Consider the following 27,100-nt stretch of genomic DNA (forward strand, 5'->3'; position numbering starts at 1 on the left):
ATGTTTTGGGAAAGGAGCAAACTTTCCTCTCCAGACTGCAGCTTGAGTGAGGCTAGTTTCCTCTCCCTAGAGCAGCCTCCCCCAACCTGGGAAGACTACAACTCCCATCAACCCTAGCTGGTACTGTATAGACAAAGGTCAGGGATATTAGAAGCCATTGTGAGAAAGAAGTGTATGTTCAAAACATCTGGAGGGTACCAGGTTGGGGTCATCTGCCCTAGAGAGCAGATGACTTTGTAACACCATGTACCTTAACACAATATTTTCTGCATATTTGTAAATACATCCAAATATTACGAAACACCAATAAGCCCAGTGGTATCTGGTGCCCCCTGGAATCGGTAGGGCTTACTAAGAAGTCATGGCGGGGGTGGCCAAATCCTGGTTCTCTCTTCGTGAAGAAACAGTGGACACTTAAACACTGAAGTTTTATTCATTTATTTTAGAAAAACACAATCCATTAAAACGACAACAGACCACTAAACAACAGTTCATAACGGCAGCAGTCATTGCAGTTCAATTAATACTTAGCACCAAAGTGCCTTACTTTGTTTCAGAAGGGCGTCTCGGCTATCACCATTTCTAATGTGGGTTCATGCCAAAGAAGCTGTACATTATTCAGAAGTAAGCCCCACTGAATTCCACAGGGTTTTATTCCCTGCTAAGTATTTACATAGTTAAAGCTATGATTTTCCCAGTAGTGATGTATGGAAGTGAGAGCTGGACCATAAAGAAGGCTGATCGTCAAAGAATTGATGCTTTTGAGTTATGGTGCTGGAGGAGACTCTTGAGACTCCCATGGATAGAGGACGAGATGGTTGGATAGTGTTCTCGAAGCTACCAGCATGAGTTTGACCAAACTGCGGGAGGCAGTGGAATACAGGAGTGCCTGGCGTGCTCTGGTCCATGGGGTCATGAAGAGTTGGACATGACTAAACGACTAAACAGCAGCAACAACAAGTATTTACAGAATTGCAGTCCAAATTAGTCTTGAAAGGTGCCACACAAGATGGCTAAGAGGGCATAGCCAGCACCCATGATGAGTTGGGCCAAATACAAAAGTGTCCTGGCTTGATAATCTGAATTAAAGACTGCCCTGTTTAAATTTCCATCGTAGCTATCTCCAATTCCCTTGTCCTATGCAGCCCTACTCAGAAGGAAGACACCACTGGGTGTGATGGGATTCCCCTTAAATAAGTATGCAGAGAGGTATGGTTTGTTTGTTTGTTTTTAAGTATTGTACAACAGAACAATAGACCTACTGTTCCAGAAAGCAAGTGAAAGCAATTACCTTCCGACATTAGTGTGCTACACACAGACACAGAGCAGAAGGCACTTCCACCCCACAGCTTCTTGTCCTCAAGCCACACAACCAGGAGAAGAGTTTTCTTTAAAAATAATGATTATTATTATTATCCAATAAACTACTTCCAGTTGTTCAGAAACAACACAAAATGGGGGGAGGCATGTTCAAAAGCCGGGAAAATGAGGAGGCAAAAAGGAAGGAAGGAAGGAAGGAAGGAAGGAAGGAAGGAAAGAAAGAAAGAAAGAAAGAAAGAAAGAAAGAAAGAAAGAAAGAAAGAAAGAAAGAAAGAAAGAAAGAAAGAAAGAAGGCTGATGGGGTGGAAGAAAAGGGCAGCTTCAAGAGGCCTGGGGAGGCTGCATAACCTGGGAGAGGGGCTGTGCTGCTCACCTGTATTGGGTATCCCCCGATCAGAAAACTGAGGTTCAGTGTGAGAAGGAAACCTCAAAGGGCATTTTTCCCGCAAAGGGGCAAGCTGCTCACAGAAGCTTCCTATAAATCAGGCACGTCTCATACATCACCCTTCTTTATCCACTTCTCCAGCAGTATCTCCTTGCCCTTCCTCGCGGATCCGGACCTTAACGGGTTAACCACAGACAGCTCCTCGGTGGTGGTGGTGCTGCGCTGGGGAGGGGGGGCCCATTGTCTGGCATCTGCAAGGGGGCCTTGCAGCTTTATGGAGATGGGGGTTAGAGAGGTCAAGGCAGGCGCGTGTCTGTGCTTTTCAGACACACTCCCTTGTGTTCCTGGGGGGCGGGGGGAAGGGATGCTGCAAATCTCAATGTGCCAGGAGGCCTGGCCTGGCCTGCCCCCACCCCTAGGGAGCAGGGGGCAAGGTTGCAGAAAAGGGGGGGGCGGGCGGGTTGTCCCCGCAGTGTGTGCAAAGATCCAAGACCAACTGCGCTTCCTGCATACAATGAGCAAAGGCACAGCTGAAAAACTTGGAAGGACAATTGAAGCCTACCCCCCACCCCCACCCCCACCCCATGGCTGCCCGCCTCTGTGTGTGGGGGGGGGGGTGTGCACGAGCGCATGGGCACATGTGTTTAGGTGGTGGTTTCTTCCCCCCTTGCCCAATGAATACCTGGGGGTAGCCAAGGGAAGCGTATTTTTTAAAGAAGTGTACCAAAAAAATCCCCACAACTGCTTTGAAAATAATCCCGGAGACCAGAGAAACTGTGGAAGAGCACATTTGAAGCACATTTCCACCCCCACCCCCCTAAGAATCCCGGGAACTACCAGGAATGATAGGTCTGTGATGGGTGAACAACAGTTACCAGGATTCTCAAGACGGTGGGTTTGCTCCACTATTGTGACTGCATCTATTAAAAAGAAAATCAACAAGAACAGCCTACCTGGTATTACCTTTGAGACCTCAAAGCACCACGGAATCTGTGTACAAGGGCATAGCTTAAGCCCTCGGAGTATTTCAAATAAATGGGGGGGGGGTGCAAAGAGGGCTCCTCCGCACACGCAGGCAACACTACTTCGACAGTACTGTGGCAGATACCCAGTATTGGACTGGAAGGACTGCTGCTTATTCCAAACCAGAGGAGAGGGCAGGATTATCGGACCACTGTCGAATTCTATGGGCCTCCTAGATTGAGCCTCCTAGACAGAGACATCTAGGAGGCACCTGAGCACGGTGAGATATGGGGCTACCAAGAAATACTTTAGTTCTCTTTCTGAAGGGCTGGCACTGCCAGAAGATAGCTTCCAGATAAAATCCTGCCTGGTCCAAACCTATATACATATACATATACATATACACGTGTGTGTGTGCGCGCGCGCGTGTTAGGTATTTATACCCCACATTTTTTTTCCTGACGGGGACTCCACGTGGTTTACAGATAAAGATAAGAACCGCTTTTTAAAGAAATCAAAGATAAAGAACCTTCAGAAGGGTAGCCAGGGTAGCGGGGAATGACTCTTAAGTTGCCCATCCACAGTTAGCAACACTGGACAGCAGACGAGACAGGCACCACACAGCTTACCTTACCTTACAGTCTTCCCCACTATGACGACATGCATTTCTGTTTAAATTACAGAAATTGTTTCCAAATGTGCATCGATGCATGTAAATTAGCATTTGCAAAGGGGATGCAATCCGCACCCTCTTTGGTGTTCAGGAGGAACAGGGGCAACTTTACATCTTATAAATAACCCCCTTACCCAGAACCTGGGGCTAGATTTCCACTTCTCCTATCCACTGATTAATTTCTACACTGAGACGGCAGGGCTATCTCAGAAACCTGGGATCTCCTTGCCCCATGTATATGTGGACACCCAGTGCTGAAGAAAAGACGCTTTGCACATGCTTAGAAGCACTCTCACCACGATCATAACTTGCTAGAGTTGAGAGTGCACATGAAAGGAGGAGTTCCAGCAAGGGCAGGGCACTTTATCCCTTCTGTAAACGTTGTTGCACACTGCCAATATGGTATGAGGGATGGTCTAAAAATAATGAAAAGTAGTAGTCCTGGCTCAAAGCAGGTTGAGTTTAGAACAGGGATCAGTTGGGGTTTGCAATTCCTTTCTTATGTGGTTCAGAGCCGAACATAGGAAGCTGCCTTATACTGATTCGTACCACCGGCACACCTAAACAAATATTGTCTATACAAAAGGTAGCCAATATGGTGCCCTCAAAATGTTGCTAGCCTACAAGTCCCATCAGCCCCAGCAAGCTTAGCCAGTGGCTAGGGGTGCTGGGACTTGGAGTCCAACGGCATCTAGAGCGGAGCTTTCTAAACTTTTCATGTTGGTGACACACTTTTTGGACATGCATTATTCCGCGACACAGTAATTCAGTTTTACTAGCCAACTGGAGGTTCAACTAACCTCTTTCCAGCCCTGGGACGAGTGTGGGGAGCGTCTGCACAACACAGCTACACACTGCAGCCGACATACTAATGTATTACGACACACAGTTTGGAAAGCTGTGATCTAGAGGGCACCTTATTGGCTTCGCCCATCATGCTTCTCCATCCTGGTACCCTCCAGGTGGACTGGAACTCCCACTGGAAATTTGCAGATTGGGGACGACCATCAAGTGCATAACATATTTGGAGCCTTAGCTAGAGATGCAAAGGATTGAAGTGGGATCTTATGCGTGCAGGGGCGGAGCAAGGGGGGGCGGGGGGAGCGGGCCGTTCCCGGCTCCATCTTTTTGGGGGCAGCGCGCTGCCATCACGCTGCCAAAACTGCGAACGGCAAATCGCCCGGCGCATTTCCTCTCGGGAATCGGATCCGTCCGCCACCGCTCCCCCTTAGCCTTCCTTGCTTTTCAAGCATTTAATTCTCAAGCCTCTTATCTTAAACGCCTCTTTCCTGCTACTTTTATTCTGCTACCTCCGTGCATCTTTCTGCGAGTGTAGCTACTGTTACTTTTAATTTGTAATAATAATAATAATAATAATAATAATAATAATAATAATAATAATAATAGATTATTTGTACCCCGCCCATCCGGCTGGGTTTCCCCAGCCACTCTGGGCGGCTTCCATAGAAACCAAAAATACAGTAAAATATCACAGATTAAAAACTTCCCTGAACAGGGCTGAACAGGGTTACGTTCCTGTGCCGTTCTTGCAGCGAGTCTACTGCTGCTACCATTGTTTTGTTACATTCGCGTGCCTTTCCTGGAGTGAGGCTACAGTTGCTATTGTTTTTGTTACTATCGTGTATGCTGTTGTCAGCCCGTTGTATTTTGTGAGTGGGTCTGTTAAGTTTTCTGGGCAGCTGCCTTTGGATTCTCTCCGTCCTGCGCCCACGCGCCCTTGGCCAGGGTCATTGCTTCGGAGTTATCTATTTGCCACTACCGCGCAAGCCCCTGACTGAGCAAGATGGCTCTGACTCCCCTCTCCCCCTCTAGTGCAGTCCCCCCCCTTGCAATCTTTGTATAATTGGCAAGCAGTTTAGCTTTAAACTTTTGGAGGGGAGCTAGTTCAAAGTTGGGGGGAAAGAGTTTTAAGAGCTTATGCTCACAATGTAAACAAACCAGAAAATAACACTGTTAACTGCAAGTATCTTATTTTTCCTTCTTTAATAATTTCGGGGGGGGGGGCGGGGTGACAACAAAAAAATTCGCACCCGGGTACCAATTTACCTTGCTCCGCCTCTGTATGCATGCAGAGCTGGGCTGTACCACTGAGCTGGGCTCTACCACTGGAAAACTGCACTTTTTGCAGGGAGAAGACAGCCTCCAGCTCTACAGTGGTGCAAGTGTTCAGTGTCCCCGTTCTCCACCCCCATGGATTTTCATGCTCAGCTGCATACATGCAATGCTCAGAGGCTCCAGGTCAGCACCTCTCTGCCCGCCCCAGGCTTACAACCACCTTCATTTATTTAGCAGGCAGTGCGTGAAAATATTGGAATGACTACACACAGAACATGCTGCCCCTCCTGAGGCCTCTAGAAGGCCAGACCTGGCCCCACCAACAGATGACAGTGGCGGCTGGTAGGCTGCCCTAGATGATGTATCTGGTCTGGGCAGGGGCGAGGGCAGGGGCAGGGGAGTTGGAGGGCTCTGAAAGGCTGGCATGTGCTTCTTCCCTCCCAAGATGGCAAGGGAAGGGAACTGACAGAGGTGTCGTGCCCCTCCCAGGAGGACCACAAACAAACCTTCAGCGGCCACTTACAAGTTCCCTCCAGGAAGCGAGGTCACTCATTTACAGTCATAGACTGGGACACGGCCGCCACTGCTATCCACAGACAAATATTGCTGCGTTTATTAATATCTCCTCGGGAGTTCAGTGGCAAAGCACCTGCTTTGCATTCAGAAGGTCCCAGGTTCAATCCCTTGATGGTGATGGTTGGATCGATTTCCTTCTGGAGAGTTCCTGCTCTCTGTCAGAGCACGTATGTATAAAGCAGCTTCCACTCCAAGCAGCTGAGTTTGGCCCAAGGACTTGCTTTCAGCAGCACATTTCAACCTGCAAAACATGTCCTGCAATAAAATATATTTATTAAAATGCTTTTGATGACATGCAGAGTGCCCTTTCCTCTGCGATGGAGAAAAGTAGCCTCTGTAAGCAATAAATGCTGGAGCAGAGGGTGCTTCTCACATTGGGGAAACTTTCAGTCATGCTAACTCATGTATTTTTGATATATGCATGTGTGTCTGACTGCGCATATGTGTGATGTGATATATATATATATATATATATATATATATATATATATATATGCAGGTTTTGGTGTCCTCGGGTGTCTTCCCGTGTAAAAGTTGGGGTGTCTAGGCGACGTTTCGACGAGGTCTCACTCGTCATCTTCAGGCTGGTGCTTTCGGCTTCTTGTTACTGGAACAGAGCAGGATCTCAGTGTTTGAGTTCCTATAAATACTGTAGAGGGGGTGTGGTGTATAGCCTCCAATGTTCTGGGCAGAGAGGAAGTTCCCAGGCTAGTGTGCCTTTTCTTCTTTTGTTCCTTAATTACTTGAGAGATATCTTGAGTGATTTCTTGAGTGATATCCTGAGTACCACTTAGGTGGGTCATTAGGTGTGGATTAGTTGTTAAAGTCTTTGTGTCTTGACCTCTTGAACTTTGTGAAGAGTTTTCCTGAGAAGATGGCTGTACTGTACTTAGTTGTGCTCTGGCTTGGCTTCGTGTATAGGGGCGAGCTGTGGTTTTGTGGCTTGTGTCAGCCAGATCTGTGTAGGGATTGCAGGGGGGTGCAGCATCCGGAGGTGCCACCATGGATTGGCTACTGGATGGTGTCTGTAATTCATCTGTGGAGAGGGTCTGGGTTTGGGTCTGGTGTGGTTGATTGGTGTTGGCGTTCTGTGTGCCTCTGGATCTGGTGTCAGTTTTTGTGGGGAGGGCTAATTTCCAGATGTCTGGCAAGCGGGATGTGTCGTCACGCTTGTTCATGTTGTGAGGGTGTTTCTCTATCTCGATGGCTTCCATGATTATTCTCTTGTGGTGATGTTCCGTGTTAAAGAGCAATTTGGAATCTGCAAAATTAATTTCGTGTCCTGTTTCTTTCATGTGTTGGAAAAGAGAGGAAGTTTTTTCTTCTTTTTTGACGGCATTCTTGTGTTCTGCGATACGTGCATTTATTCGTCTGTTTGTTTGTCCAATGTACGTGGCTGGGCAGACTTTGCAGGGTATTTCATAGATCCCTTGGTTTTCCAACTGGATTTTATCCTTGGGGTTTCTGAGGATATTGGCTATTTTTTTGGTTGGTGCAAAAGGCTGTTTTGATATTGTGTTTATGGAGGATTTTGCTAATTTTATCTGTAGTGCCCTTGATATAAGGAAGGAGGGCCATGCCATTGTTTTCTTCTGTGTCTTGGTTTTTGGGGGGTGTTTCCTTTTGGATTAGCTTCGTAATCCTGTTTTGCTGGTATCCATTGGCAATTAACACGTTTGAGAGATTCTGTAACTCAGTTGTCAAGTGGTCTTTGTCAGCCAGGCGTTTGGTTCTGGAGATGAGAGTCTTGGCTACGGAGTTTATTTGTGCAGGGTGGTGGTGTGATTGTGCATGTAAGTAGCGGTTGGTGTGTGTTTTTTTCCGGTAGATAGTGTGTCCTAGGGAGCCATCAGGTTATATATATATATATATTCAAGAAATCACTCAAGATATCTCTCAAGTAATTAAGGAACAAAAGAAGAAAAGGCACACTAGCCTGGGAACTTCCTCTCTGCCCAGAACATTGGAGGCTATACACCACACCCCCTCTACAGTATTTATAGGAACTCAAACACTGAGATCCGGCTCTGTTCCAGTAACAAGAAGCCGAAAGCACCAGCCTGAAGATGACGAGTGAGACCTCGTCGAAACGTCGCCTAGACACCCCAACTTTTACACGGGAAGACACCCGAGGACACCAAAACCTGCATATATATATATATATATATATATATATATATGGGAAAGAGAGGTCTGGGGGCAGGGGTGCCAACTTTAATAAAATATTGGAGGGGGCAGGTAAGCCCACTCCGCATAATTGATCACATGACACGGCACACACTTGTGCACACACACTACGTATTTGAATGGCAATGCCCATCAACTTTGGGGGCAGCCCCCTTAAATATTTTATTGGGGAAGCAAAGGGACCTAGAAGTTGGCTCCTATGTCTGGGGGAGAGAATCATGTAAATAAAGATAAGGCATGAATGCAACAAGGGTCCCTTACCTCCTTGTTGTCAGCAGTGAAGCTGAAATAGAAAATGGGGTTTCTGACCCAAAGGTGGCATCGTTTTAAAAGCACTTTACCTACCGACTCTGTCAAATGGCAATTGTAGTGTTGATGTGAACTTGCTCCAAGCCACCGAGGAGCGCTGGCTCTCCAGCCAAATAAATTCATACACCCTTAACTCAGCCGATTCCTCTTCTCCGGCCGTTTCTTTTAGCAGTGGATGAAAAAACGGGCTTTGCAGGCTTAACTGAGATTTGCTCGCTGTCCCTTGTTCGTCTTTCTTGCCTTTCCAAAAAGGCCCAGCAAAGGGTTAACCTTTCCCCAGACCCCCGCCCGCCCGCCCTGCCTGGCCCGTTGATGCTGTCAGCCTCCCTGGGGGATCAGCCCGCAGCCCACCCCCCTTTTGTGGCGGCCCGGCGTGTGCCACCCCTTGCCCCCAATCTGCATAATGGCAGGGCCCACGCGCCAGGGCCAGTGCTCCCATCTGCCGCTCGCCCCCACGGGACCCGCAGCCACGCAACCAGCGCAGCGCCCATTGGCTGCCCCGCACCAGCCATCTGCAGCTTCCAGCCAGCACAATAGGCGCCCGGGCCTTTATAGAGCGGGGCAGCCGCCGTGCTTGCTCCCAGAGGCCAGCTGGCTCCGCGCTGAAGACACGACGGCGGGCACGGGCAAGAGACGCCGACGTCGCCACCACCACCAGCAGCAGCCTCGGCTAACAAAAGCCTGAGCGGACGCGCCAAGCGGGAGAGCCCCTGCGCCAAGTTTGGAAGCCTCTCCTCTTGCAGGGCCCGCAAAGCAGCAACAGGTGCCAGCAGCCCCCTCGACGTGCGCCGCCGTGCCAGGCCCCTGGTGCCCAAGGGCTAAGCGCCAGCGCCCTTCTCCGCCCTCCTTCCAGCCGCCCAAGATGCCCCGGGGGTTCCTGGTGAAGAGGACGCGTCGAGAAGCGCCCATTTCCTACCGGATCCGGACCCCGCAGAAGGAGGTGGATGGCGGCGGGGTGCCGTCGGGCCTGCTGGTCTCCGGCGGGGTCTGGGCCTTGCCCTCCTCCGCCCCAAGGAAGCTGCCCCGGGCCGGGGGGCTGCCGGACTGCCCGGCCCCAGGGCCTGGCCCCCTGCGCCTGGCGGGAAGCGCCGCGACGCTGGGCAGCTGTCTGGAGCGAGGGGGCCTCCATTCGGGGTCGCCGGCCCCAGGCGCGTCCGCCCCGACGTGCGCCTCGCAGGCTCTGGGCACCGGGTCGGCCTGCGCGCCGTCGGCTAAGCAGCCCAGCGCCCTGGCGCCCGCCAAGAGGGCCGGCGGCGGCGCTGCCCCTGCCCGAGGGGCGGTGGTGCTGCTGGGCGCCTTCGTGTGCCAGCTGTGCCAGGAGTCCTACCCGGGCCCGCTGGCCCTGGCGCAACACTGCTGCTCCCGCATCGCCCGCGTCGAGTACCGCTGCCACGAGTGCAGCAAGGCCTTCAGCTGCCCGGCCAACCTGGCTTCCCACCGCCGCTGGCACAAGCCCCGGGGCGGCGGGCACGCGGGGGGCACCACCAAGGAGAACGAGAGCCCCGAGCCGGGCCACGCGCCCCAGGGGGCCCTGCCCCACCCCGGCGCCGCCGAAGGGAGCTACTGCTGCTCGCATTGCCCCAAGCGCTTCCGCCGCCGGGCCTACCTTGGCAAGCACTTGGCTCTGCACAGCGCCGGAGGGCAGGTGCTGTCCGAAAGCCAGTGCCTCCGCGGCAATCTCGCCCCTTGGCCCAAGAAACCCTTTTAAGAAACCCCGCCAGGACCGGGATCGAGGACGCCCTCTCAGAGAGTGCTGAGAAGGGGGGGGGGGGACAGCATTGCCAAGGCCTGGCCCCACAGGCCCCTGCCCCAGCTCTCCGGATTGGGGAGCCAGGGCTAGCCAGGCACCCGTGTTGTGCCACCGGCCTTTCTCCATCACCCGCAGTCTGCAGGACAGAAAACGAACTTCGGTGTGATCCGAAGGCTGGCACCTTTTCTCGATGATTTTTCAGTGTGACTCTGAAGCTGCTACGGCCTTTGCGGGGGACCTAAATGTATTGTTTTATTTGTTGGGAGCCAGAGTGCAGAACTTCTGTTGCACTTCACAACGGATTCTTGCATGGACCCTGAACTAAGATCTGTGGCGCCAGATTACCGGTACAAAGACAATCTCGGTTTTCTCAGTTCCCAGCTTCCAGCTGAAACTGTGCAGTGAGAATGGCGGTTCCCAGCATGTACAGCCTCCCCAAGAACAGATTGAAATGCAAGAGGCATCATCCAGTGAAGAACTGATCTTCCAGTGCGGTTTTCAGGGTGCAAGGGAATAGGAAGTGGGTATTAGTGAGAATGCCGACAGCTGGAATTTGAGATTGTGATTGTGTGATAGTAAAAGAAGCGTTTTGGGAAAAAAAGGGCAAACCTGCCTTGTCTCTCCTCTTTCTGTGTAAGAGTTTTGCATTATTGGACACATGGTGTCTCATTGCCAGAGGTGGTAGACATGCTTGTGAAACCACGTGGCTTTCTTCCAAATGTGTTTGGAATACATTCAGAAACAAATCTGCTGTTTTGATTTCAGATTTGTTAATCCATACACAATGTCACAGAATCAATGAACATGGGTAAAACTTCATACCTGAAGCTTTGACACATTTAATGAAAACAGATTGTACCCCTTACGTTTGGCTGCAGATTGGGTAATTTTTTATTTTTTAAAAAAATGCTTTTCTCCAAGTAAGAAAAAGTCATTAGCGAGGAACATTCCTGCCTAAGCCTGTTGCTGATGCACTACTTTTCTGCTGACAGGGAGCCTTTTCTTTGCATGGGAGATTGTTCAAAAACATGATCACTCCACATGCGTTATTCTTGGAAGCACTTAGAGCCTCAGGACTCTGCCACCTTGCATGTGTAAGCTTGAGTTAGGAGAAATATGCACTTATCCACAAACTCCTCGTTCATTCTAAAGCACATTCTAGAGCAGCATTTTCATGAATCTCGGAAGCCCATTCAAATTATTCTACCCCAGTAAGCACAGAGTCCAGTAAAACCGGGGTGTGTGTTCTTCGTGTTGTTTAATGCACTTCGTGTTGTTTAATGCACTGTCATTAAGCATTTGTGTCATCCTACACCTCCAGCCTCCCCTGTAGCACCACCCACAAGCTGGATGGTGTGGGGGGTAGGTCCCTCCCTCCTTTGCCTTGTTTGAAAGACCTTTGCTCATTATGAGGGGGGAAGAGGTGGAAAGTCCCTCTCCATATGCTCAGAATTAGTCATGATTTCAGAGTTTTAAAAAATGGCCTCCTGAACTTTTCTAACAGCAAAGGATACTCTGAGCTTGGGAAAGGGACGGCACAGCCTTTATTTGGGTGCTCTCCTTTCTTTTAATGTCAAATACTGTGTGTGTGTGTGTGTGTGTGTGTGTGTGTGTGTTTACTCAGCAGCATGGCATGCTGTCTGCACTTGCTCAGGGGCACCCTCTTGTTTATTATCACTTCGCTAAGCCCTGGCATTACAGAAAGGTTACCGCTTGGATCAGGCTGATAGCTTGTTACGAATCCTCGACCGAATGTGCTTTGTAAATGTACAACTTGTCCCTTCAAGCTCAGGGCAAAGTTGTGAAAGGGGCATGAAGGTCTTCTCTCTCTCACAGATACATATGCTCTCCGAAAGGGTGTTCCTTTACCACAAGCATTCTTCACCAGTGACATATCATAGAAGAATGCCAGCTGTGACCCTTTATGATTATAGTGTGTGCCATAGAGAGAAGGGCAGCCCTCACACAGTCCAGGTGAGCCCATCCTCAGGAGTGGCCCTCTGTGGGCACAAGTGGAACTTCATCTAAGCAAACGCTGAGGTTCCGAGAAAGCTGACCACATCACACACTTGAATGGGCAAGGATCCTAAACCTCAGAAGCAGCTGCCTCTTCTTTGATCTGCTGAACTGGCCCCTTTCATTCACGCTACACTCTGAGGCGATGTGTGTTAAGCCACATCTTTTTAAGCCACTCCACTTTTTTCTTGGCGAAAGGACCTGTGAAGCCTTTGGCAGCTGTTGGACTCTTCCAACGGGAACAACAAAGAGATCTGTGCAGGCCGGAATCTTGCATACTTTTCCCACTTACAAAACGTGGTCTTTGTCAAAGGCGCTGCTGTGCATGAAAAGTAGCCTCGCCCCCATGCTTTAAAACAAAACAAAACAAAAGATGCAATGGCAATCCACAAAATAAAGCTGCGGTTTGCGCACAGACACACTGCTGTGCTGACATGAAACCTGCTCAGAGGGAGCTGCTGACAATAGAAGGTTGACACACACTGCAGCCACTGAGAGGAAAGACACATTTTGCATGAGGGCCTGAAGATAGGCAGAATGGACCTTGGCAAAGAGAAAGCTAGGGAGACAAGGTGACTTGAGGACTAGCAGAAAGAGGACCCAGGAAGAAGGTAGAGCAAAGAACAAAGAGACAGGGGGGCTAAGCAGAAAGGAAGGGAACAAGCCGTAGGCTGAGAAGAGCGAATGGGTAGAGGGAGCAGAAGGGGAAACACTTAAGGGGTCAGAGAGCAGGGTGGGCGAAGGACTCACCCAGGCAGAGTCCATTATATTGATTATGAAATGTCCTCAGCCAAACCTAAGATTTAGCCCACTTAATTATATAGCCAGGAAGGAAGGAACAAAACCACTAACTGCAAGTCTCCTAAAAGGAGCGAGTCTGGACAAGCAAGGAAGTGGCTTCTGTTCTCCATTCGGAAGCAAACTACCTGGAATTATAGGGAGCATTAGCTCTGATAACAGCGGATATGGGTGGGTGGGGAGAACGCAGGGACACAAAAGGAGAAAAGCAAGTTAAAACGGAGGGGGCAGCTCACCTAGATGGAATCACAGAAACCGTGCCCCCACTTCCTCCCCTCGGCTTAACCAGCAGCGTACACCCACCCACCCACCCACCCACCCACCCCACATTTTTCCAGGCCGCCCGTTTCCCCAAAAGTTGCCAGCAAAGATGACAAAGGAGCCCACGGCATGTGGCTGCAGACCAAAGACTTTATTGCACAAGGAGGGCCACGGCTAGTCTGTACATTCAGTTCAAATCCAGGCAGGAGGCTGGGGTGGGGCAGACAGACGGACAACAAGATTCCCCACCTCCCCTTGCCTCTCTTAACCTTGGTCCAAGGAGGAAGGAAGGAAAAATATGTACAGGACACACAGACACAAAACGGCACAGGGGGAGAAGGGTGCCCCACCTCCTCTTGCTTCTCGAGGTGGGGCGGGCCAAGATCAGGATAGCCAACAAGCTGCCCTCTGGATCTTGCTGGGGCTCTCAGCTCCAACCAGCCTGAGTCAGCATGGCCAATAGTTCGGGAAGGTGTGAGTCCGCCACAACCGGAGGGCGTCATGTTGGCTACCCCTGGCAGAATTGGAGGAGGGGGGAGCAATGGGTAGCACCACTGGAGGCGGTGAGATAAAACAGCAAGCTGGATTGTCTTGCCCCCACCTAGGAAGAATCTGTGATGGGTTACAAGAAGAGGTGGACATGAGGACCACACAGGGCAAGGAGGGAGCAGGGCTTGTGTCACAGCTTTCAAAAACTTCACAGTTAACGGGCATGCGGGCCAAGGCCTCCATCAGGCAGGAAGCCCCCTGTGCAGTCCCAAATCAGTGCTGGGATGGGTTGGGGGGAGGAGGAGGGAGGGAGGGAGGGAGGGAGGGAGGGAATGGAGGCAGTGAGGGAAGGTTTGCTCAATCCTTCTCCCTCCAGCACCACCACTGTACACACCTCTGCCCAGGGCAAATCGTCAACCTGGGCATGTCACACTCTCCCCTTCCTCAAAGGCGATCTGCAGTTATTGCCTGGTGAATTTATTTTATTTTATTTTGTCCGATGGAACCACAAGGGTGGCATTTCCATGGGGGCTGGTGGTAAGAAAAGTCCAGGGTCCAAAATCGTAATTTGGTTTGTAAAAAAATTTAAAAAGATGCTCAACAAGACAACCATTCCCACCCCTAACCCCACCCTGGAGAGGAGGCTTGTATGGCTCCAAACTAAGGTTACAGGCTGGTGCACAAATTAATTGGGGAAGGGGGTGGGGCAGTAGCCCCTGAAAGGAACTGGGTGGCAAGCCTTGGTCGATAGGTGCAATCTGTTCACTAACAGGGGCCCAAAGAGTTCCACCTCACCCAAGGTGGCCAGTTGAGCCCTGTGTCCTTTGGGCCCCCAAACCTCAGCTTCCACCCAACCACCCCCCATTCGGGAATATACAACACCCCCCGACCAGTGGTGAGAGCTGTAGCACTAGCCACATCAAAGGCTAGTGGAGGGAGGGCTTAAGTGGGGGGGGGAGGAGCACGTTGTACTGGAACAGCCTGTCAAAAGTCTCTGTTGTGCTCCAAGTAACAAGTGAGTGAGAGAGAGCACCAGCTACCCCCTCCTAGGCCCCCAAAGGTGTGAGGGAGGTCAGAGGGCCTCAAGGGCAGTGGGGAGGCGTTGGGGGGCCGCCCAGCATCTGTGTGACCTGGCTGAGCTGAGCTGCCGCTGTCTCTGACGCTTCCTTCAAGCGCTGGGTGTTCTCTTGAAGGGTCTGCACTTCCGCCTGCAATGCAGCCTTTTCAGCCTTCTCCTGGAGGACAAACAAGGAAGAAAGGAAACTCAAAAACACATAGGGGCTCCACCCCATTACGCTGGCTTGGTTCCAATCCATCTAGAGGCTGAGGGGACAAGGCTGCTGTTGCTGCAACAATTAAAGCCTGCATCTGACCATATGAAGCCACACCCTCGCCGAGGTCCTCAAGAGAGACCCTGTCGCATGCCTAGACAGCAGATCCTGCTGCTGTTGGTACAGTATGTCTTCTGGATGATGCTGACTCACAGCAGGACCTTCTCAGTGGTGGGTCCCAATGTGTGGAACACCCTCCCCAGTGAGGTGCATCTTGCCTTCTGCATCAGTGTAACATTCCGGAGGAATTTTAAACCGTTCCTGCTCACCCAGGCTTTTGATGTCCAAAAGATACTGCTCCCAGCAACCCTGAAATTATTAGCTGATTTTTAAAAAAGATGCTCTTAAATGTTTTTTTTTAATAAATAAAAAAAATGTATTTAATTGTATTGCTTCAGCATTCTGTTGTTTGCTGCCTAGGGCTCCTTTGGGTGAGAATTCAACAAATAAATAAATAGCACTTGAGGGGGTGGGAAGACAGTGCCCTTCCCTGGTTGTTATGTCTTGTTGGAGGAACACTCGGCCCCCAGGAGCTCCATTAGGCCCCCTTCTCCTTCAGCATTCTATTCGAGGCTGGAAACCACCAACCACCAGGACCCTTTCGAAAAGGGTTTTCAAACAGCCCCACACTAGGCTTTGAAGTACAAACAACTGGGGCCTCAAAATGCAGCATCACCTGATGTCACTATGGTGTTAGGTGATTGACAACAAGGTGGCACTACCCCCCTGTCAAATTAGGCCCACCAGAGTGGCGGGGGTGGGGGATAAGGATGGAACCTGTTGGCTAGAAAATGCTTCCTGAATGACAACTGGACTGATCTGTTCCAGCAAGACTGCTCAGGAGTTTCTTCAGCACCTCAGAGATTAATAAATGCATTGTGACTGGAGGTTTTGTAGGCAATACCCCACAAACTGTTCTAGTGAGGCCTCATTAATTCAGACATTGCTGAGGAGAAAGTTCCACATGTTATGACTAAAAAACAAACAAGGAAACCCACATCTCTACGAAGGGAGGGAAACCAGACAGTCTGCAATGTCTGAGTTTGGGCAGCGAGTCCTGATAATGACACATACCCGGGGGTGAGGGTGTTATAGGTGGATGCCAAGCTATTTTAAGAGGAAACCTCTTCCTTTCAGAATGATTTTTAAAGGAAAATGGGAAGGGAAGAATTCATGGTTCACATTCATGAACAAATCTGATGGATTTCTGCAGGACTTGAAGGGGGGGAATGAAGATTATGGGCAGTTCCCTCACTGCAAAGGTTTCATTCTATCTGCATTTATTTATACAAAGATAACCCAGGGGCTGAGCAGCCTTTGGGCTTGTGGGACCTACTTGCTTGTTCTACCAGAATCTTGAGGTCTGCCAACCAGAATCAGGTGCACAACTGCAGCTCAGGTGGATGGAAGGACACTAAGACTTAAGGAGCAAATTGCCTTTTGAGCACAAACACAGGCCAGGAATTTGTGCTCAGCATCAGAACAGATGCCAAGTCCACAAGCCCTTTTCCACAAAAACCCAGTTCTGCTTTTTTCCCAAGTTTTCTTTCTCAGCAACCTATTTTTATTTATGGCGGTGGAGTAGTTGTTTTAGTTGTTGCTGTTTTGGGGAATGAAAAACACTGGCTGATCCCCCATATATCCACCAATAGATCCTGAACTACCTTGTGCTCGCTTGCCCCTGTGATAACAGATATAGCTATGGCCAGGCGGGCTTTTTCACAGAACAAGCTGCTGTGGTAGATGTACCCGTTCCTCAAGACTGCAGAAGCAGCCAGTGACATGTGCCTCAGGTACAATACCTCGTATGATTTAAAACTGGTTCAGGGGAGGAATAAGTCCCATGAGAAAATATTGAACAAACTGGGCATCTTTAGTTTGGAGAAGAAAAGACTGAGGAGAATTCTTCAAATACCCAAAGGGCTGTTGCCTACAGGAGGGCAAAGACTCTGGGTGCCTCCAGACTTGGAATTTTGTGGGAGAGATTCAAATGCACACCAGAACTTGAGATTTGCATAATTAAAGGGGATTAAAGTTCTCTGTTGCCCTAGCACAACAAATCCACTTAAAAAAATGAAATAAAATTTGCAGTTAGGAAAGTGATGGGGAAATGCACCCAAAAATGTGGGATGAACAAATGGTTAACAGTAGGGGTGGGGAACTTTCAGCCCGTATATCCACCCAGTTTGACCCACAAGTCCATTCTGGGGAAACTATGCCCACCTGCCCTACACCTGATGTCAAGTGTGGAGCAGGTAAAAGTGTGGCTTGTCTGAAAGGGATTTTCTTTGTGCAGTACCTCCAAAGTGCCAATAGCCAGCTGAGATCCTGATAACTTGCATCCTCCCCTCCCTCTCAAAAGGGTGGCAGCTGCTCTTTTTTTAAGAGTGCAAAAGAAAATTTAATGTCATTTTTAGTTTGGCTCTAACTTTGGGAGAATGGGGAATACCTTTCAAAGGTAAATTTTGCAAAAACCTTGCTGGTCTGATCCTCTGTGCCTCTTACATTCCTGCTCACAACCTCACCTTCTGAAGATCTTCCTGTAGTTTCTTGAGTGTCGATTCCAAATGCAGGACCTTATCAGCAAGGCTGAGAGGAAACTGGGACCTGAAAGAGTTGGAAAAGAAGGGAGAACCAGGGTGGGGAGACACTGATGTTAACTATCCTGGCAAATGATTGTTCTCACATTTTTATGTAACTAGGAAGATGTATATATTTTTGCTACGCCTTGCAGAATGGAGAGAAGGAATTCAAGGAGCTGCCGTACGGATGAGGTCTCCCCACCCTACAGTTGAACCTCTCCAGCATGCTCAAATCTCTCTTCCCTGTCCCCTTGTATACACACAGAGAGAACTATTTCTTACTCCTCATTGGGTTGCTGCTGGCTCGTGCCCCTCTGGACGGTGGTGCACAGGGATTCCCTGCTCTCCAGCACATGCTGCCCTATGGATGGAGAAAGAGGCACAGGTAAGAGATTCAGCCAGAGCAAGAGGAAAGCCCTAGATAGGGGAATGGCCCATAGCTCAGTGGCAGCACTCTGGCTTTGCACACAGAAGGTCCCAGGTTCAAGTAGGACCTGTTCTAAGGCACCTTCCTGTGTTCCTAGGATGCTACCCTACACTAAGTTCCAAGACTTTTGCCGCAGCTAGTGCCAGCCTGTTGGTTTGGCCCCCCACAATCACTCACCTTCCCTGGAAAGGGCCTCCAAGATGCTGTTGCAAGCAGAAGCCAAGTTGGCAATGGACTCCCACTCATCCTCCAGGGACTCTCCAGCTTCAGAGAGGACTGGGGGATAAAGGAGAGGGCAAGGCCTTCAGTCCTCAAGCAAACCCTTGGCCCGCCCAGGTGTGGCCACATCAGTGCCTCTGCACCTGGGGAAATGGGGGCAGCGAAGGAGCGCAGGGCGGAGGATCTCTTACTTTTGGTGATGGAGTTCCGCAGGGAAAGTGTCCGCGGCAGGAACTTATCTGTTTCTCTGGACTCCAAGTGTGGAGAGGTCTTTTCCTCGGGAGGCAGAGATTCGGGGCCTTTGGCTACCTGGCCCACAACAGATTCTTTCTTGTTTACAAGTGGATCTCCAGGATGGTCCTAGGAAGCAGAGCAGAAAAAACAGCCCTCTGTGCATTCTGCCATCTGGCACAAGCAACTAAATGTGGCACACAGTGCAAAATCCAGCTTCCTGAGAAAACTTTGGCTTTCTTTTTTCTTTAAGAAACTTTCCAGCCCTCTTAAGACAGCAGCAACAGGATATTCTTTCCCAATCCTCATAAACTAGCAAAATTATACTATTGCTACAAGGGGTAGAAGATGGAGAAGGGGACGTGTATGCTGCATAGACTTAGACAAATGGGGTGCAATTCAGGGCCTAGTGTTGCCTCCACAGTCAGAGGCAGTAATGCTTCTGAATACCAGTTGCTGGAAGCCACAGGAGGGGAGAGGGCTCTTGTGCTCAGATCCAGTTTGCAGGTTTCCTACAGGCATTTGGTTGGCCACTGTGATAACAGGATGCTGGACTAGATGGGCCATTGGTCTCATCCAGCAGTCTCTTTTTATGTTCTTATATTTGATGCCTCAGGCTATACAATGCTAGCAGGTTGCGTGTGTGCGCACACACACACACACACACACATACTGTGACATTGCACTCAACTCCTTCCACTTTAAAGGGTTGCCTCAGGTGCTACTGTTGGAGAGGGAGTGCAGCTGTGCTGGGGAATTGCATCTGCACAGAGGATCATAGCCAGAAATGGCCACCCCTTCATCAGGCAAGGGGCTGGTAGGTGTGGCTTTGCCAAAATGGCCTCATGAGCCATGGGGAGGCCTCATTAGGCCCGTGGGTTGGAGATTCCATACCAATGAGCTACAGTTTGATGCAGAATGTCCCATGCACAATCACAGCACCCCCAGTTAAAAGGATCAGGAAGGGGAAGGAGGGGAAGACCTTCCTCTGCCTGAGACACATCCCTCCCCTGTTGCCTCCCCTGTGTCTGCTTTGGGACAGTAAGCCCCTTGAGGCAGGAACTTGCCAAACATGCTCCTTGTAAATCACCACGAACATAGATGCCACTATATTATTTAAAGTGGTTGTTGTGACTATTATTAATGTTAAAATCAAAAGGCACATAAACAGAGGTACAAAGAGGGAAGACAAACACTTACTGTGTCCTGATCTGAAGAGGGCTTGGGCGTGGCAGCCAGGATGAGATCCGGAGGGGGATTTGGCAGGACAGGGATGTCCTGAGGTGGCACCCTGCAGAGAATGAGACCCCAGACACTGAGACATGGAGGCAGGAATGGAGAACGTATGCTAAAAGGATGATGTGTTGCTGATACCACATCTGAGGTCTCAGAACCAAGTCACAGCATTTCCTACAAATGCTTTCCAACACATAACAGTCCGATTTAGATCTAAACACATCTTGTAAGAAACCCTGCCTTTTTTTGCAGCCTTGGTTCCTGAATATCACACATTTTTTAAAAATGGCCAGAGGAAGGGATAAGGTTATTCTGTTCTTTGATGCCTAACCTTCTCCCCCTCTTGCTGGAGCTACAAAAGCAGAGCGGAATCTGGTCCACTGACAAATGTTAGCAGTCCTCTTCACCCCTCCAATTACCTGCAACCTTGTTCTCATGGGCCTTGAGGAAAAGACATGTTTACAGGTGTACATGCACACACCCCCACACTCCCTTTATCCCATGCCTCTCTCTCTCTACAGGTGCTTCTAGTAGCAGAAAAGAGAGGAAGCTTGGAGCAGCAATGAAAGGCCTTTTGCAGTTTCCTACATCCCTGCAAAAAAACCAGACAAGGGTTGCACGTCTAACCCAAGATAAAACTGGTGGAAGGGCTGTAGCAGAGTGACTGTTTTGCAAGCAAAGATTCCAGGTTCAATCCCCTGCTTCTCCAGTTATAAAGATCAGGGGAAGCTCTGTGTGCCCAAGATCCTTTGCCACTTGAAGCACAGTGGACAATGCCAAGCTAGAAAAACAGATAGCCTGGACTGAATAAAGCAGTCTCTTGTGTTCCTAAGATCCATGGAATGAGGCAGAGGGAAGTTGGCTGGATGTGACAGGGAAGAGGTGAGTGGGTATGAGCCCTGAAAGCGGCTGGAGGTACTAGTGCTACTCACGGGTCTGGAGGCTTGGGCGTTCGGTCACTATGACTCCGCAGAAACTCAGTCCTCTCCTCTGCTAGGCTGTGAGGGGGCCCATCTGGCAGGGACAGCGAGTGGAGCAGCTGGAGCGTGGCAGGTTTGAACCCTGCTTCACTCCCCGGCCTGGTCAACTCCACATCGCTGGCTGGTGGCTCACTCCTCCTCTTCTCTTGTAGAGACTTTAGGTACAGCTCCGAGAAACTTCTGCCAATGCACAGAAAAAGGAATAGGACAAAGGCATCAGAGCACCATCCTGTGGGCTGAGTGGAGGAATAATCTTAAGTGTCGTCCAGCAACAGCTATTCCATTAGGACTAGAGGGCTAGTTTGATACACCTAACGGCAGCCACTCCATCAGGCTGCAGAGCAGGAGGAAAGGGAAGCAAGGCTATTCTATCGGCTCTGCAGAGAGAGCAGCTGCCTTTGGCTCATCCACAACTGTCGTGCAGCAGCATCCATTTCATCACACTACTTTCCAATCAAGCTAGTCATTTTAAGAAGGATAAAGAGACCTTCTTATTTCTAGAGCAGGGAAGAGACAAAAGGGCACCTGTTTTGCACACAGAATAATTTTATGTATTATTTAATTACAGAGACTTAAATCCTGCTCTTCAAAGTCCTGGGGCAGAATGTAAAATTGGACAACACAATGAAATAAATTAAAAGCATATACAGTTACACCAAAAGAAGGAGAGACACACACAAATACACCAAAAGCTAAGGAAGGGAAACGTAGGGGAACCCAGTTCAAATTAAATTAAAAGGCCGGGGGGTGGGGAATACAGGTCATTAAAATGACACATCAAAGCAGGAGCCAGGCAAGCATCCCTGGGGAGAGCATCTCAAAGTCGAGCTGCCACCAATGAGAAAGTTTATTATGGCCAAGACAGCCAGGTCCCAGCGGACTGCTGCTATTATCTCTAGTTCAAGACCCCAGGCACCTTACGCAAAGGGGTTTAATGCCAGGACTAGGCACTGGGCAAACCCAAAAGAAATTGGAACTAAAAGCAACACACCACGGAGAGCAAATATGAGAAACTGGGCCTGGGAGTGTTCCTCTCTCCCACCCCCAAAGTGTACTCACCTCCGGGCCTTTCCATTCTCATCTGGGGGTACGACAGTAATGGTGACCTTCTTGGCAGTGCGCAGAAGCTCAGAGGTCTGGGCATGGCTGAGGCTGGGCAAGGGTCTCTCGCAGACACGGACCAGGCGGGCCCCAGGCTGGAGACCAGCCGTCTCAGCAAAGGTGAAGCGCTCCACCTCCGTCACGAAGCCCTCGGGGTCCATCTGGAAGCCCAGCTGGCCAACCCCGTTCCGCAAGAGGGTCAGCTCCCGCGTCTCGCAACCCCGAGTCACCAGCTGGGGAGAGGGGAGATAGTTCAGGTGGCGACTAGATTAAGCCAAAGAGCCTATTTTTATAGCCAGTGTATAGCCTTGGGACACACAGAGTAATAATAAGCACAAGAACCCCTCTAAGCATATGGAGAGTGTATTTTCCCACAGCCAATTAACAGCAGTCACCACCCCCCCACATTTGTAATTCAGAAAGTGGAGCACAAAGGACCCAAATTTAGCACCACAGCACTTTGAATTCAAATAATGCTATGCATCCCACCACCACCCCTGAGTGGGTGAAAACAAATTATTACCTGCAGCCGGTGGACAATGTCACGGATATCAGAGGCCTGACCCTCATCCACACGCATGCAAATGTAATCCCCTGTCTCATAGTAGAGGTCCAAAGTGCAGCTTTCCGAGAAGGTCCAAGCCAGGATGTCCCGGCAGGAACAGTTAAAAACCACCCTCTTCTCACGGGCATCAATGAGGACTAGAAATTCAGCCGAGATGCCCAGCAGGCACCGCAGCTCAGGAGTCTTGCTCTCGGGTCCTCTACTGCCATCCCGTGCCCACACGCCCCACACCAAAGCCCCTGCACTGTGTGCCTCTGCCCCCTTTGGCGCCTTGGACTTCTCGCGCTTCTTTGCAGCCAAAGCGATGAGGGCCAAGCGTGACGAGGAGGCCTCCAATGTGCTGGTGGTGGCGTGGTTGAGGGCCAGATCTCGCAAGTACTCCTGGCGGGTGCGCGTTGCCATGGCGTGGAACTTCCCTGAGCGCTCGGCCGCATTTTCTGCGTTGATCGCCTTGGCGAGCAGGAGGTCTCGGAAAGCTGGGCCCTTGGCAAAGGAGTTCTCAGCCGGGATGAAGGGACCAAAGCGTGGGATGTCCTTGGTGCAGCTGACAGCCACACTGAATGGAGCAGCCATTCGCAGAGAGAGAGAAGAAGACAGAACACAGGACACTTTTTAAATAAAAAAAATGCAATGGAATCGCTTATTCCTCTGCATCACTGAAATAATTTTGCATTGGTCCCAGGATTCAGCATTCTGGGCACCTGAATTTCCATTTGAATATATTTATATATATTTTAAAAGCAGCTTTCTAGCCCTTATGACTCTCCCCACAGTACACCTCTTCTTCCTAGGTGCTAACCCTCAATGGCCCTGCCTCATGCTCTCATTAAATGCTTTTATCTGGCTAGAAATATCCTTGAACATTGATAATGGCCTCTTGCTTGTGAGGATGGAGAGAGGTGTTTGTAGGAACCTTTGACTCTGGGGGTACTTGCCCTACCATATAAAGGTAACAGTCACATCAATTTCGCTGCCCATTTTCCGGCCCTGCCAAACACTGGCATGTGACCTCTGGGAGGTTGTTGCGGCATGATGGAAACAATTGTGGTGGGGTGGGGGGAGCAGTCTAAACTAAGAGAGTGACCCCGTGCAATCCTAGTTTTCCAAACCTGCTACTTAAAAAACAGCATGCAATATTTGGGAGCAGGGATCTATGGGCCTCGCTACATGCCCACCAAACCAGAGGGGTAGTACAGTTAAGGCAGTCAACCTGCTAACAAACAAACTACTGGGCAATAACAGTAACTGAGTCCAAAAGCAGCTAGGCCTTCCGTACTGAACTGATCAAGGAACTAGGCCCAAAGCCTGAGGCTTTTGAACTTTGCGTTACCCTGACAACCACTCAAGAAGAGGCCTCACAGCTCCCTCTGCTGGTGTGCTGTGACAGTGGTACAGAAAGAAAAGTTGGGGGTTTGAGAGCTTGGAAAAAAATGGGGATCCCATACCTCCCAATCGCTTGAGGGGAAAAACAGGATGGTCAAATCTTGGCAGCCATTTTTGGTGCCACAATCGCATGCGCTCTCACTCAGAAAAAAGCACTGTTTTGGGGCACTGTGCGAGATCTTTCCACAGTATAAGGCAGTGGCAATATGCCTGTGAATAACAGTTTCTGAGAATCACAACTGGGGAAAGTTGCTGTTGTGCAGGGTTGCCATATTTCAAAAAAGTAAAATTCCTGACACCTGCAAAGTTGTTTTTAGGAAGACCCCAAAATTGTTGACATTTTAGGGAACAAACCCAAATTGTTGAGCATTTTAAGGGAAACCTCCCTACCAAAAAATAGTGATTTTAAGCTTTTGGAGCTGTTTCCACTGCCTTTTCCATCACACTGCCATACATCCGGGTCTTCCCTAACATATGGCTGATTCTGCAACCCCCCCCCCGACACCCTTTTTACATCCAAAAACCAGGACGTGTCAGGAATTTTCCTGACATATGGCAAGCCTACTGTTGTGCACAGGTCCTGCTTCTGGGCTTCCCTCTGGGGCATTGGGTTGGCTTCTGTTTGTAAGTTATCTAGGAATTATTTTTGTATTGGGCAATTGATAAATCAAATAAATTAACAGTCAAATAAATATTAGCTTTCCACAGTTCCAGCACAGCACCTGATGAGGTAGGCTGCTGCCTCTAAAAACTTATGCCAGTTTAGAATATTTTTTTAACAGGTTGGGGGGGGGGAGGTCTTGTTAGGGTCAAAAGGCAGTATAAAAACGATTTAATTAATAAATAAAGTTAAAGGTTACTGAAAAGTTAGTGTCATTTAACACATATCTTATTCTTTAACATGCTAGTCTTAGCATGCCTGGAGAGCTATGTCAACAAATATGTGTACTATCTAGGGATAGCCACCAGAAATAAGTGACTTTATTACTGATTTTATTTTTGACTAATATTACATTTATTTCAGTTGCCAAATTTAGTCAAATTTGACTTGTACTGTAATGATTCATTATTTTACTCATTAATTTCATGAATCAACGCATTTCTAAAACAGGTATTTTTCCTTCTTGGAAAAAAAAATTCCCCACATCACTTATGGAAAGTTGACATTGTGGCCATCAAAAAAAGGTATTCAGGAAACTGATAATTAAAGATACAGGAGCCTCTCCCAACATCCTTTACTGCTTTGCTCATCTAACCTGGGCACGCTGGTACTATAATTATACCTTACGGTAAAAAGGGCAAAAATAGTGCAAATCAAGTTTGAAAAAGAAGTTGTACTAGACTGCAATAGTTAGATGCTGCTGTCATCTGGTTTCTCTGGAGAAAGAAAAAATGCACCAAGAATGGCAAATAAAAACAGAAGGGCTACTGTAAACTAACCTTAGCACCAAACTACATGTGACATTAATCTCATGGTTTTCCCTTGAGTGCAGAGGTTTCTCCCGACACAAATAACCAGCCAAGGGCCCCATTCCAGATCTGGATAGCCGGGAGGAGGGATGGCAGGGGCAAAGCCACCTGTACCCTACTATACACACACCATTTAGGGGATTTGTTTTTATAATAATGGAAAACTGGGTGAGGGGACACACTTGTAGCTGTACTTCTTTTTCAGAGGAAACTGGGGGTCAAATTACTGTACAATGGTTCTTAAAAAAAAAAAATCCCTTAAAATGTGGCTGTACCTCTGTTTCACCACAAGGGGACATATTTCTAAGATAAAAGAGTACAGTACAAGAATTACAAGTCTCAGCCAGCTGAGTTTCCTGCAGAAAATATTTAAAAAATCTAATTTGTAAAAACCTGTATCAAAACCTGGTCCTGCATTCCATATGCTGTTGGATGTGTAAGGACTGTTAGCATATTCTGGCAGAAAATATTGCAAGAGATAAGTAACAAGTTATAAACAGATCAATATTGTTTGCTTGTGCTTGTGAACATTTTTGCAGGCTATCTCTGCTGTGTTCAAGACGAGGTCCTGATTACTCCTCTGATCTTTGTGTCCTAAAACCTTAACCAGAACCTACTTTTTCAATCAGATAAGGATACAGGAATAAAGGACTGAGAAGCAGCCTCATATCTTGGAATTTAATCCAACGTCAGTCCTCCTCAGAGTAGACCCACTGAAATTCATAAATATCCATTCATTCTAATGAGTCTACTCTGGCTATAACTCAGTTGGATACAACCTTTGCTATCTAAGAATCTGGGACAAACAGAGACATTGGTACATCAGATTAATCTTATTCAGAAGTCAAGTTAAACTTGATGCTTTCTTCCTTGAATGGGGCACGTTCACTGCCTATGTGGAAGTGTGGTTAGAGGCAGTGGCTACAGAGTTGGATTAGCACAGGCACCCCCAACCTGTGACCCTCCAGATGTTTTGGCCTACAACTCCCATGATCCCTAGCTAACAGGACCAGTGGTCAGGGATGATGGGATTTGTAGTCCAAACATCTGGAGGGCTGAAGGTTGGGGGTGCCTGGATTAGCACCAGGGGGCCCTGGTTCAAAAACCCACTCATTCATGAAGCTCAGCGGGTGACCTTGGATCCAACACACTCTCTCCCTGATGAGCCTACCACAAAGGACTGCTATGAGGACCATGGGCCACTCTGAGCAACTTGGATGAAGGGTTGGAATAAAATAAGGAAAGAATGGATTTAAAAGTTAACAACGGACAATGATGGCTGCATTCGCACATCATGTTATGCCACAGATTACTTTAACCATGGTTTGTTCAATGCGGCTCAGAACCTCATATGTCAAGGGCAACCCCTCCCCACATGCACTCACACTGGCCCTGTGATCAGAGGGTGGCAACACGAGAACAAGCCTTTCCAGCGGTGATTATGTGGCTGTGGAAAGCTCTCCCCAGGGAAGCTTGCCTGGTACCATCTTTGTCTAGTCTTAGTTGCCAGGCAAACGTGTGCTTTTTACCTGGGCTTTTGGCCCTTAATTTGAAGGGTTTTAAGTATTTTTGGCCTCTATTAGTGGGGTAATAATAATTTAATAATAATTTATTATTTCTACCCCACCCATCTGGCTGGGTTTCCCCAGCCCCAGGTAGGAAAAGACCTGCCTTTTATTTCTATGGATATGTTTTTAAGGGTTTTTTATTGGTCCTGTGTAATTGGTCTTAGTGTTTGTATTGTGTTTGTACCTCACTTTGGGTTATTTTCA

General features: G+C 48.9%; 2 protein-coding genes across 6 annotated transcripts in view; one reads left to right on the forward strand and one right to left on the reverse strand.

Annotated features, from left to right (window-relative positions):
- Positions 1-9,092: 9,092 nt before the first annotated feature.
- LOC309331058 (insulinoma-associated protein 1-like) lies at positions 9,093-10,813 on the forward strand. Its single transcript, XM_081843047.1, has one exon. It carries the CDS (start codon positions 9,352-9,354, stop codon positions 10,195-10,197), a length of 846 nt encoding a protein of 281 aa, XP_081699173.1. The 5' UTR covers positions 9,093-9,351; the 3' UTR covers positions 10,198-10,813.
- A 2,633-nt stretch (positions 10,814-13,446) lies between these two features.
- SIPA1 (signal-induced proliferation-associated 1) overlaps positions 13,447-27,100 on the reverse strand; it is a 35,721-nt gene continuing 22,067 nt past the window's right edge. For all 5 annotated transcript variants that reach the window (XM_081841743.1, XM_081841745.1, XM_081841746.1 and 2 more), the window contains 9 exons: positions 22,434-23,031; positions 21,869-22,143; positions 20,762-20,989; positions 19,794-19,884; positions 18,554-18,722; positions 18,321-18,419; positions 17,999-18,077; positions 17,660-17,741; positions 13,447-15,038 (listed from right to left, as the gene is read on the reverse strand). In XM_081841743.1, the coding sequence (XP_081697869.1) occupies positions 14,886-15,038; positions 17,660-17,741; positions 17,999-18,077; positions 18,321-18,419; positions 18,554-18,722; positions 19,794-19,884; positions 20,762-20,989; positions 21,869-22,143; positions 22,434-23,031 (1,774 nt within the window). In that variant the 3' untranslated portion in view covers positions 13,447-14,885. The remainder of the gene's footprint in view (positions 15,039-17,659; positions 17,742-17,998; positions 18,078-18,320; positions 18,420-18,553; positions 18,723-19,793; positions 19,885-20,761; positions 20,990-21,868; positions 22,144-22,433; positions 23,032-27,100) is intronic.

Source organism: Podarcis erhardii (assembly GCF_964252035.2).
Source record: "Podarcis erhardii genome assembly, chromosome: 15".
Taxonomy (NCBI): domain Eukaryota; kingdom Metazoa; phylum Chordata; class Lepidosauria; order Squamata; family Lacertidae; genus Podarcis; species Podarcis erhardii.